Source organism: Elephantulus edwardii, unplaced genomic scaffold (genome assembly GCF_000299155.1).
Source record: "Elephantulus edwardii isolate Elephantulus edwardi_28Jun2011 unplaced genomic scaffold, EleEdw1.0 scaffold00094, whole genome shotgun sequence".
Classification (NCBI taxonomy): domain Eukaryota; kingdom Metazoa; phylum Chordata; class Mammalia; order Macroscelidea; family Macroscelididae; genus Elephantulus; species Elephantulus edwardii.
Window position 1 is genome coordinate 7,699,654 of NW_006399844.1, and position 12,981 is coordinate 7,712,634.

At 43.8% G+C, this 12,981-nt stretch overlaps 1 protein-coding gene and 1 pseudogene across 3 annotated transcripts in view; both read right to left on the reverse strand.

Annotated features, from left to right (window-relative positions):
- Window positions 1-2,774: 2,774 nt before the first annotated feature.
- FAM222B (family with sequence similarity 222, member B) overlaps window positions 2,775-12,981 on the reverse strand; it is a 70,107-nt gene continuing 59,900 nt past the window's right edge. For 2 of the 3 annotated variants that reach the window (XM_006890965.1, XM_006890966.1), the window contains exons 2-3: window positions 11,629-11,750; window positions 2,775-4,552 (exon numbers count right to left, since the gene is read on the reverse strand). In XM_006890965.1, the coding sequence (XP_006891027.1) occupies window positions 2,946-4,552; window positions 11,629-11,710 (1,689 nt within the window). In that variant the 5' untranslated portion in view covers window positions 11,711-11,750 and the 3' untranslated portion in view covers window positions 2,775-2,945. The remainder of the gene's footprint in view (window positions 4,553-11,628; window positions 11,751-12,981) is intronic. The other variant, XM_006890967.1, reaches the window with a different exon arrangement.
- LOC102864328 lies at window positions 7,391-7,699 on the reverse strand (annotated as a pseudogene).

The window sequence follows — 12,981 nt, forward strand, 5'->3', positions numbered from 1 at the left end:
ACCATCAGAATTTTGGGAGCCACTTGACAGGTTTTTACTGCCAACAATCTGATATCACCTTCCCTGAATTTAAAATCTTTTGTAACCTTTGTCTCCATATCTTACTCCAAACTTAACCTCAGAAGAAATGGATGGGGTTAACTGATAAAAGTTCTTTTGGATTTTTCTTCCCGGGAGACAAAAGGGATTAAGTTCTATACTACAAATATATGGGAAGCAGCTACTTTTTCGCATTATAGCTGCTATAATCTCTAACCTCTTCAGAAATTCTAAAGGTTTGAAGCCTCAGGAGAAGGGAGGGAAATCTTTCACTACCAAACCAGATCCTCCTTTCTCAAAACAACAGTGAGGGAGGCAAACAATCCCACACCAGACCTTTGGCAGCCCTCAAATATCCTTGGTAAGAGTATAGAAAGGGTTAAAGGTAACTCTACACCCTGTGATAATGGGAGGTTATCTAAGTGGATGTATACTAAATGCACCTCCCCCTCAATTAAAAACAGGAATTACTCCCCTTCTAGCAAATGAGACAAGTTAGGAACTTTAAAAAAATCCTTTGAAACAGTCACAGAATTAAAGGAATAGGACAAGGTCAAAAGGTGAGGTTTTCTGTTTGTTTTGTTTTTACTGGTTTATAATAATCTTAAAAACCCCATCATACCCATAAACCACCACAGGTGAGCAAGTGAGGGAGATGGAGAATGAATGCTACAGTATGTGGATAGTGGGGAATCCAGTTAATTCCCTAAGGGTAGTGTGCAATGAAGATGGGGAGTGGGCAGGAGGCCCTGGCCTGGACCCTTATTGCTGGCTAGGGGGGTAGTTGGTGTAGTGGGGCAGGGGAGGGGGAGCTCAGGAAACATCTCACACTGAAGATGAAGGTAGTAGGGGAGGGAGGAGGAATCACAGTACATTATCCATGCAGACTAGGGTGGGAGTGAGTTACAGACTTGCACCCCCTACACAGGAAGAGATGGGTTTGAGGTTATCTGACTTATAGCCCCCAAGTTGGTATTTAGTCCAACTTCCTAAAATGGCAGCCCACCTTGTGGTAAGAGGCAGTGAAGGAAAAAAAAAAGGTAGCAAAAACACCTGGCTTGATTATCAAGCAAGGGAGAAGGGGAGAGTGGTGCTCTAGAAGTCTGACTCATGGAAAGGACCCTGATGAGCTAGATGGTGGCCGGTCCCCTGGGAGGCAGCTCTGCAGCAGAAGCTGCAGGTCCTCCTGAGGGCTCAGCGACAAGGAGGCGCCGTGTTCACAGACAGCAGGAAAACGATTAGGAACAATAAATTAGGGTTTCATGTTGCTATCATTTGGCATAACACAATCAGGCAACTTTTTGTCTTTCCCCCCCCTTTTTAAATATAAGGCAATCTGCCAACACATAATTTAAAAACTGGTCTTCAGTCAGTTACATTGCTTCAGATCACTAAAGAATCTCTGGCTAAAGAACAGTCAATAGTATATGGAACAAAACCTTAAAATCCAAAATCTTTAAGAACTTTAGTTTACATTCCCCAGAGACAAGAGGAAAGGTAAGGACTCGCTTGTTTTTGGTTTAAAAAAAATGCCAAGGGTGCATCTTTTAACAAAAGGGTGCGAAAATTTACAACAAAACAATCTAAAGTTACAGAAAAGTTAAAACTCTAGCCAACTAGTTGTCATTTGGGAATAAGACATGTTGAGCATGGAGTGGGGGTGTGCTCTAAATGGGTAGGGATAAGAGGGGCTGTTTCAGCGCAGGCCCATCTCCAGTGTTAGAACCATGCTCATTTGGTAAAGAAATAATTCAAAGAGCTTAAGGCTTTGTGTTTTTGTGGTTTTTTTTTTCTTCCTTTCTTCTTTAACTTGAAGGACTGCGACAGGAGGTGGCTAGAAGATAAATGTACCTGTGGGGCCACTCAGACAATGCTATTCAAACCCACACTACATTCATACAGACATTTAAAATTACAGTGTAGAGCAATATTCTTAGCCAGTGTAGACAGAACCAAATGCATTTTAACTTTTTTTTTTTTTTTTGGTGTTTTTAATTCCAGAATCCAGTGTGATCATCCCTTACCTAATTCCATGAGTAAGGTAATTTTTTTGTTTGAGGAGAGCTTGGGAGAGGAGGGCAGCTTAGAAGTTAGGAAAGACACAACAGTGAGAAAGGGATCTTAGGAACACTTGATGGAGTGGTGTAACTACAAGCCAAGGAATATCAAGGAATGCCAGCAACCACTAGAAAGTAGAAAAAGACAAGTAGAACTTCTTCCTGGGAACTTCAAGAATGGACATGGCTCTATTAACACCTTGATTTTACTTCTAGCCTCCAGAATGGAATTTATCTAAGGCTGGAAACAAGAAACCAAGATGCCAATACATACTTTTCCATGTCCCAAGACTATGGCTAAGTGTCTCCAGGACGCCCCTGAAGTAGAAGGGGCAAGGACAGTGGCAGTGGGCTTGGTAAATATGCAAAACAAAGTCTTGAGGAATGGAGAGATGAAGACGGGTTGGTTCCAATTTGAGGTCTTTGGGTGAAAAAGGAATTGGTTCCCAAAAGACTTGGAATGTCTGGCTTCTTAGTCCTAAAAAGGAGAAGAGGGAGAAGTCTAGCTTAAGGGGCTGGACACCTACATCACTTTAGGGTCTTTCCCATAGTCCTTATCTATCTTAAGAGAAAGAAGCAAAGACAGGAAGCTGCTGGGGGATGGCCACAGTGGAGGGACTGACAGGAGGGAGAGAAAAGCCTGCTGGGGCTGGAGGAGTATGAGAGCTCCAAGGGTCTGGTCTACCTCTGCCCTCAATTAGATCCTGCCAAATTCCCTTTCTCAGACATCTAAGAATGATCACACTGGAGGAGCAAAAACTTTTAAAACTATCCAGTTACTCAAAAGTAAGACTAAACCTAGGAGGGGGTGATGTATGTTGTATATCTTGTGGAGGGCACCAGGACTACCTATCTGTACCCTGGGTGCTGAATATGAAGACTTCGACTATCTGTGGGATCAGGGGCACGACTGCCAGGGGCACGGTGGGCCTTGCTCAGCATGGCCAGGCTCTGTTCTCGGAAGCAGGCCTGTTGGAAATCCCCACTTAGGTAATCCACTGTTTGCATCAAGCTGTTCTGGCTGGCCACTGGACCGCCCCCGGTCCCTGCTCGGTAGTGGGCCCCAGCAGCAGCACAGTCGAGGGGTGCACCTGCAGGCTGCCCACCATGGAAGGGCATGGTGAGGTCCTGAGACCCCGAGCTGTCGCTATTGGGAGTGGGCAGAATGTTGTTCCACAGGGGTTGAAAATAGTGACCATTGGGGTAGGCCAGTGGAGCTGCCAGGCCATTGACTGGTGGGGATGGGGTTGGCTTCTCCAAGGGTGGCTTCAGATGGAAGGACTGTGCCAGGCAGAGTTCCTGTGGGTAGGCAGGGGGCTTGCCCACAAAGCCAGGCCCTGCCAACTCACGTCCTGCTGCATGCTTGCCTGTTAGGCTAGGGGCTGCTGATGTCCCACCAGCCTCGCTGCACATCTGCTGTAGGTGGGCCAGCTGGTGCTGGTTCCAGGCGACTGACTTGAGGTCGCTAGGGTAGCCAGTAGGGGCACGAGAGATGCCTGTGGGCAGGTTGACAAGGCCTGTGGCAGGCAATGCAGCTGTAGCCGCATGGGTGTGCTCCATGGGATTGACCACACAAGAAGGCATTGGTGCAGGGACGCTGTGGGTCGATACACGGGTACTTGCATTGATGAGCAGACTGCGGCTAATGGGGCTGGGGTTGGCGATCTGGCCCTCACACACTGAGGTAGTGCTGATACCTGCCCTCGTCTGGCAAAACTGGTTGATCTGGTGCACGATGCTGCTCAGGTCCGGGGGCTGGTTGTGCTGCAGGGTGGCCGCCATCGAAAGGGGAATAGTTGAGGTAGACACGGTCACATTCGGGGGAGCATCTGAGTCTGGCATCTTCCGGCCTCCATGCAATAAGGGGTTGGAGGGGTGCTGGAGACCCTGGTGGGCCAGGGCCTGAGGATGGACCAAGCCCTGGGTTTGGGCCATAGGCTGTGGGTGGCCCAGGCCCTGAGGCTGCTGGAGGCTCTGAGGATGGGGCAGCGCCTGGGGTGGAGGGATACCCTGAGGGTGCTGCAGCGTCTGGGGAGGAGCATGGGCCAGGGTCTGTGCATGCTGCAAGGCCTGCTGGCGGGCCAGAGCCTGGGCCTGGGGGTGGGTTAAAGTGCTAGGTGCCACAGTAGCATAGGGTGCCACTGGGGGGTTCATGATGGCCTCAGGGAGCAACCGGGTTCGGGTGCCGTCAAAGTCTTTGAGTATGCTTTTGGCTGGCACTTTGACAATGGCAAGCAGGCCTGCCTTGGTGGCAGCCTGAGTCGGGTAAGGGCTGTAGCGCTGGGCTGATGTGTCGAGGCCGTTCACAGTACGACGAACGTGTTTCCGCTGGGGAACCTTCACACTGTTGGGGAAGATTTTTATAGTCAGTGGGTTGTTTGCGACCTTCTTAGCATACGCATCCAATTCGGCTGGGGTAGGATAGTGAGCAGTTCTCATTTTCTGTGTAGTGTCCCCTAGAGAAAGAAAGAAGGGGGAGGAGAGCAAAGAGGGAAAGGGAGCTCATCAGTGCCAAGCCAACTAGCCCCTCTGGATACCCCTTGTGAGTGTCTGGGGTGAGGATGTGATTAAGAGGCCACACCAAGCTTTTAGACAAAGCCTCAGGCCCCACAATAACAAGCACCCTGTTAATATTTCATGTGGCCTTGGGTGTGCCAGGTCCTGCTCTAAGCAGCAGGCTACCTCAGTGAATCCTCACTATTACTTTAAGAGCACATCCTACCAGAATTTCAATATTTAAAAAAAAGTAAATACGGATCAGAATGGTAAAGCAGCTCTTTCTTAATCTCAGTACCTGATCAGTTTTCAGAGAAATAACCAAGAATTCTTTCTCCAAGTTCCTATCAGCCCATAATGGTCTGGGAGCTTGAAGGTCGCAAGAATGCACTCTACGGCTCCCTCAGCCCCTTCCCCATGACTCTCTGGTACAGAAGGCTCCCAGAGTGAGCACTCTGCTCTCTGCAGTAGTCAGGCATTAGCTTTCCCTACAGCCATGGCAGCTGGGGCACCATGCTCACTGGATAGGCAACTTGGCACAGTGGACAGGATGCTTCTTTTACAGAAGCTGAGGAATAGGCTGCCAACATCCCTCCCCTATGCCCATGTCACAAGTTCATGGCTTAGTCTATGCCTGACTGGGTGAAGATCAAAAGACTTTATTAATTTGCTTGTGAGGGAAGACAATAATGACAGGACAGTGGGGAGGGAACTGAAAAGAAAGGATTCAGAGAATCTTTAAGTCCTAAGAGCCAAAAATAGTCTATATTTGGCCCATGTCAGCTGTCACTTTCCAAAATGAAAGAGAAAAACCTGCCTTCCTTTGGAGGATCTCCTTTGGAGATTGCGGATATACCCACTCAATGTGCCTCCTCATTAATGTTAACAGTCTCTTTGTTCTCATCTCCTGTTGCCTCCCATCAGGGGGCTCCAGCGGATGTCATGCTTCCAGTCAAAAGCAAAAGGTTCTGAGAACAAGAGCTCTTTAAGGATGCCAGGTTCCTGCAAGAGACCTTGCTCTGTCTTCCCTCTCTTTGAGAGAGGGGCTCTCTTGAGCACACATAGAAGGTGCTTAATAAATGTGTGCTGAATGAAGGTGTTCAATAAATGTTTGTGAATGACTATCCAGAGAAGAAGGAAAGTGATTTGGCTGGGAGCCTAGTTCAGCTGGCTGGCTTCCCCCATTTGCAGACAGCAGCCAGGACAGACCAAGGAATAATATGACTGAATGCCCCGCTTGTGGCCTCAGCTGGTCTTGGCCCCAAAAGCAAATTCATTCAAAGTCACATCACTGGCCATCAACTGGAACAGAAGCAGGCTAGTTAGCTAGCTAGAAGGAAAAAGGCAAAGCTGCCTTCATTTGCTGACACTGTTGATTAGTTGGCAGGAACTGCTTAGAAGCTGTTCTTGGAGGCAGGAAAAGGAAGTTCAAGTCCAGGAGGGGCAAAAAGAGTTGGTTTCACACTCAAAAGACAAATCTTTGTAAAAGGGTATGGAAAGGAAGTGGTTTGTGCTTTCAAGTACTGACATAATTCCTTGTACTTAGTAGGCACAACAATGTACTTAAGGCTCTGCTTTATTTACTGAGTACAGAATAGATGCTTCATAAATAAATGAAATGTTTGTGAGACGACTAACTTGGGAAAGGATGAATATGACGGTGACAACAGGGCAGGAAGGAGAGAGAAATCTCTCACCCACTAGGCAGTACTGCCTGGTGATCAAAGCTCCAAAAGCAAAGTCTTAGTTTTGCTTTATTTCTTAAAAACCAGTGACCTTCAATGAGCCTCAGTCTCCATAAAGTGGGGTCTATTTTCTAAGATTCCTCATATTCTTCTTGACAAGAAGATATAAAAAAAGGTGTGGGATCACTCAATAGATATTCTCTCAACTGAAGACATTAGAATTTCATCAGTAGCAGCCCTGGTGAGTCAATATACTTAGGTGCCTGAAGGTTAAAACCATGTGACACTCCTAGCATGCTGCCTTATCCAGAGCAGGCATGTAGTAGTATATACCTAGTAAGCACTCTTAGTAGGGTTGTACCTAACTGAACAGCAGAGCTCCAGCTGAGCCAATGGAAATAGAAGTTGCTGGGGTTTAGTTCAGAAAGGAAATGAAAGGTATGGTACAGTGTGTTGTTTTATTCCATACCTTATTGGTGGATGAGAGATGCCCATTCCTTACTTGAAAGCCAAGTAAGAGAAAGTGGTACTTAAAGAGTTCCTTTGTTCTAGGACAGTGTCAACTCTCTGGCTGTTTTCTAGCAAAGGCAAGAGGGTATGTTGGCCTGATTATGGGGTATAAGGTCTCAGTTCCTGGTACTGGATGCAGTGGACACTTACTGACATCAATTAGATTTCTTTGTCCTGCCTCAACTGTGGCTGAAAGTAGTGATGAGGATAGTTAAATAAGGAAATCAAAAGAAAAGTGATAATGGAGGAGATGAACACAGGGCTACAGGATCTTTGTTAAGGAAGAAGCATAGGATGAAATGAATATAGTGGGCAAGAAAGTAGCCACACTCTGGGAATTCAAGGCCACTCACCGCATCAAGTTTAAGAACCCTTTAAGACATCGTAAGCTTTTCTCAAAACCTTTTTTTTTGTTTAAATCATTATCAGTTCCTGAATAGGCACCCTGTCACTATTCTTCTGTAAGCATCTTCTCTCTCTCTCTTTTTTTTACCATTTTATAGCCCAAGCTTTATAGAGAATGGAATAACATGTTTTGCCATATTGTACTCAGTTTGGTAGAGCCCTGGCTTGGACCGCTCCTTTTAAATATCAGTTGAGGTTTCACACTTTGCCATATAGCACGTTCAGCACGTTCTCCACTGCTCTGATTACTTGATCAGCACTGAAGTTGTTCAAAGAGACAGTCTTTTCTTGGCCAAATGCATAGTGGGCCCAGAGCTTAGGTTGTACACCAGAGCACTCGCGGATTAGGATGGGTAGGTCAGGATTCACCTTTTTCAGCTCCACGTACTTTTTCTCTATGAAGTCCCTGACGCCCTGGCTGCCGACTGAGCGTTGACCTAAGCGGATGCGAATCTCCCACAAGGCTAGTTTTACCTGGCTCCCACAAATTGCAGCAGCCGCTGCCATTTCCACTACTGTAGTGCATTCTCTTAAGTGCATAACCAATACAGAAACAGTTGTTTTTTTTTTATAGTGAAAATATACTTTATTTTTTTTAATAGCTGCCAGCAATACAGAAAGTTTTGTAAGCAACTTAAATATATCAATGGTGTCATTATTAGAGATAGTATGCACTTTAGAGAATAAGGTATTTGTAGTTGGAAAGTTAGAAAGATCTGGATTTAAGCACTGGCATTTTATTAACTACTCAGTGTCAGTCATTTCTAATTTATATAAATGGGGTGTAGCTGCTCTTTTACTTCAAAGTATTATTAAGAGATTCAATGTACAGGAAAATGCTATAACTGTAAAGAGGAACTGTAACTATGGATAGTTTTCATTCAGGCATGTATGGCTGAAGTGTGGCCACAGACAGAGCAAAGCAGCTTCAGGACTCTAGTCTAAAGCGTGAGAATTAAGCTGAGTAGAGAGTACTGTTGTCTGTTCTACGTCTATTTCAAAGGCCAGAAGACATGAGAGACATGTGAAGCTGGAGCATAGACCTCCAGGTAGAGGAGCACAAGCAGGGTGCATCAAATACAGATTTTGGGAGTCTGGTTCTTATGTAAGCACTAGGCTGTCAATGAATAGCCATGTGCTTTTGGTAAGTAACAAAGGCTCTGTTTAGTCTTAGGAAACATAAAAGTTTCTTATGTAGAATTATTAATAAATGAATGAGACCATATATAAAACCACTTGCTATAGTGCCTGGCCTATGAGAAGTATTATTTCAAAATTTATCCAATCTTTTGGCCAATCTAGAATTTATAGGCTCTTCCACTAGGGGGCAGAGAGGCATACAAGGAAACAGTAAAAGTAGGTAAATGTTACTTCTAAGTCTCAATGTAAACATGTTTAAAAGATTCAAGGACTACGGACCTTTAGTCACCTCAATCACCCAAAGTTAGTATTTACTGAACTACTACTACATATCTGACCTTTAGCTGAGGAAAAACAGGAGCAGAAGCTTGAGGATACAAATAGAAAAATGCTTTGTAGTACATTCTCTGGGTCACTGGGAGATAATGTACAAAACATTTCAAAGCCTTAGTTGAAAATCACTCACAGGTGACCCTCTAGCAGGTTAGCGAGGCTGTATATGGCCTTAGTGGAGTTGCCCATCTTTCCCTGGAGCTGCTGGTTGATCTGAGTTGCCAGAAAGGGACAGCTTTTGGTTACTGAACACAACTCCTTATGTATTAGGCCACCAGAATTTCTTATGCTGTGAGTGAATGGGTCAGCGGGAAACATAATTTGGAAGCAGAGATTTCCAAAATGGCTGAGGACTCTCCATCATGGAATATACAGTAGTCTAGAAACCCTCAGGTTGTCATCAACCTAACCCCAACCAACTGTGGTCTTCTATCAAGTGTAGGACCACATGATTTTCAATCCATCCTGCAGCCCATTACATATCTGTAATTGGGAAACTCAGTGCAATCTACAAATCTAGGAAGGAGAAAACAGCTTCAGTCCTATCATTCTGCACATTTAACAGCTGAAACCCGAGGAAAAGTGATTACTAGACAAGTCACTTGCAGTGCTGGGCCAAACCCACAAACCAAACCCACTGCCAGAGTCAATTCCAATTCAGAGAGGAGACTGCTCATCTTTCTGCTATGGAGCAGCTGGTGGATTTGAACCAATGACCTTTGAGTTAGCACTTCAACATCTAACCACCAGGACTCCTGAGTGCTAATCAAGAACCCATATATCTCACTTCCTGAAACCTGGTCTACCTACTTTCTTACCCAACCTAAACTAACTCTTTCAGTACAAAGCACATTAAGCTATAAATATCTATACTTTACAATCACATTTAACACCGAGTTCTGTGTTTCCAACCACACAGAAGTTCATCCTGAGGATGGAGGATAGGGAAAGGGTAAGTAGCAGATCACAAAGCTGGTTTTACAACCTCTATAGTGGAGTGGTTAAGGAGCTCACTGCCAACCCAAAGACATGTACTTTGAATCCACCAGCTGCAAGGTAGAGGTCTGTTGTTCACAGGGTTGCTATGAGCCATAGTTGACTCAACAGCTTCTAACAACAACAACAAAGCTGATGGGCTAAGGCTAAAGAACTGTTTGGTTGCGCCTTAGAATTTAAGCTCTATTGTAACTTAACTGTAAATATTTCATGTTAGTCACATTACAAATTTTTTCCCCTTATACATTTTGAGGGAAGAGGGAGAGAAGGAAGCCAACTTTAAAACATCACTGGCTCTCTCCTCTGTAATGGGTATATTTACAAAAAGCAGTAAGAATTGGAGGGAATCATATATATTGTCTCCAAAATGGACAGGTGAATTTGAAATCAGAGAAGGAGGATATCCTGATTCTTGACAATCCAGAATGGGTCTAGTGGCTGGCAGATGCTACCTGAGGGCTGCTTTGACGCGAAAGACACGGAAACCAATGTCAGCACCTATATAAAGCTGCCAATTTGGTTCTTCTCTAAGTGAATTCTTTTCATGTCATATCTCTGAGTGAAGCTGTTAAAAGTACGTTAAGGAATCTAAAAGAAAGAAACTTAGCTTCTGCCTCCAAGTGTATTTCCTCTTTAGTTGTATTGCTGGAAGCGCCCAGAATGGAGCATGATGTAGTTAGCATACTGATTTGGCTGGCTGGAAAATAGATACAATTTCATCACTCACCCATCATTTATAAGAAAAGGCTGAAGATAAAGTTGATACAGCCAAACTAGACTATTGTGTCAGGCAACTGCAGATTTCTGCCTTGTTACTATACAGGAGTTGGTGTCACTTGTCAAATTCTAGAATTAGCCAGGCTTCTTCAAAGAAAAAAAGTCAAGTGGCTAGGCTAGATTATTTTTCTTTTAACTTTTGAACAGTCTTGTAAGGGACAGCAAACTATGACTTACAGACCAAGTCCACCTGTTTTGTGTCTTTGTAAATAAAATGTTATTTGAACACAGACATGCTCATTCATTTACATAGTATGTCCATGTCTGCTCTCTCTAAAACAGCACAGCTGAATAGCTGCAACAGAGACCATATGGCCACAAAGCCAAAAGTTTACTGCCACCTGTCACAGAAGATTCTGGGAAGGTACTGAAGCAAGAATAAGCCTAGATGCCTCACTGATTTCTCCATTTCTTAAAGGAAAGTCTATTTCCAAACTCAGGGCTGTTTTTATATGTTAAGATACTGTACATGGTAATGAGCCAAGAATGCAATTTTTTTCCCCTAGCACATCTTTAGTAAAAGGTCAGGAAGATTAAGTGTAGGAAAACCTCAAATATAAAGCCCCAATTCCAGCCAGTTTAAGATAGGAACCTAACAGACAGTCTTGTGAGTAGTAGTAGCAAAAATATACCAAGAGAAACACAAAAGAGCTGGTTTCCCACTGCTTCTGGTGGTGAAAGCGTCTTTACTTGGTGTGAACTGAAGTCACATTGGCTCAGAAAGCAGAGAGCAAAGTTAAAAGGAAATGTTTGTTTCCATGGTAGAGTTTCAACTATGAAAATAGAGTTTCTCTATGGTAAAAGAGTTGAAAACAATAGGACAGTGTAGTTTGTTTTGCGTATATATAGTAAATAACCTAAACTGAGTTTTCTTTTGATTCTTCATGGAATATCAAACTGAAATACTGTTTGGAAAGGTAATCTAAAGATTCTTATTTGTGTGCTGCTCCAAAGAAAGGTAATGATAACAAAGTTAAGATAATAAACACTGGGCAATTCAATTATTTAAGAGGATCTCTTTAATCAGTAAAATGTCTCCCATTGTAGTCTTCATAGCTTTCCTGATATCTCTGTTGAAGAATGCTTTGGAGGTATCAAAGTTCAAGGTAAAGGTATACAGCAGTGTCTCTAGGCTAGACCAGATGTCAAAATAAAACCAGGTTCCTTCCCTGGAACCAAGATTAACTTACATTTCTGAAGTCCAGTGTTCATCTGCGTGTGAGAAAGAAGCTGAAAGGACAGGTCACCTGGCCCTTGTAGACAGGTTAGCATGGCAGATTGGCATCAACACAACATGAGGCAGTCACTCACACTGTAATAAACGAAACAAAGCAAAACAAAAAAAACCAAAGTCATGGATCACAAGGCAACTCATTCAATGAAGAAACCAGGAACAGGTTAAGACAGCCAAACAATTAATTACCAGCACTCTAAAATGCTTAACTGTTGTTAGTGCCAACCTGATGGCGCCATCAAGTTGATGTTTTACTCATATTGACTCAGAGTGACACAGAATGTACCCACAGGGGTTTCTATGTTGTAATCTTTACAGTAACAGAGAAACAGAGCTTTTCCCCCACAGAGACTCTAAGTGGGCTCAAGCTGCCACTCTTTCAATTAGCACCTTAGTGCTTAAGCACTGCACCACTAGGGCTCCTTAAAAGACACAAGTGGTTACTGGTAAAGCAAATGCAGTCTGTGAAGTTCTGAAGATTCAGCTTTCCTATAGTCTATCAAACAATTTGATTTCCTAGATTCAGAAAAGAAAGAAAAAAGAAACCTCACAGTAAGGCAGAGAGACAGTGGGCTGGTAGCTGCTCAGTTTAGGACTGTGACTCTCACATTATGGCAAGATGGCCTGGGCTTCATCAGCAATATCTACAACAAGACATACAGTACAAATAAGCAAACACTAAGGTGGCCTTCTGGGGGAAGCAAGCCCAGTCAATATAAGCTCAAGGTGTACCAAAACCATGCTTTTCTCAAATAAGTATAAAGAAGTGGAATGCATGAAACTTCTTTTCCCATACTGCTAATCTCAGAAATCTGGGTGGCATATGAAAGCTTCACATCACAACAAAAGAAAAGTCCACAAAACTTCTTTATTTCCCTTTGAGGGCCCTCTCAGGTATGTAAAACTACCTTGTCATGATGACTATCAGAAAGCTCCAGCTTGCAAGCAGAGGTAACTGAAAAGATACTTTGTAAAAGAGGCTGCTCAATTGTGTCAAAGATAGAAAAGGTAAAAAGAACTTTAGATTGAATGCCTCAAGGAAACACAACTGCCTAAGAATTCTGGCACAGATGTGGTCTTTTTAGGTCTCTGGTGGGTGGGATAACAGAATGATCACAGTGCCGCAAGGAAAAAAAGTCTGTTGGGGTGAAAAATTGTGGTATTGCTTACAATCCTTGTCCATATGAGTGCTGGTTCTCCATTTAAGAACTTATCCCCTTTGGTCCTAATATAACTGAGGGCAAATGCCAAGGAAGAAAAAGGGATTAGAAACACCGGAACCTAATATTGTGCAATGGGCTAGATTGAG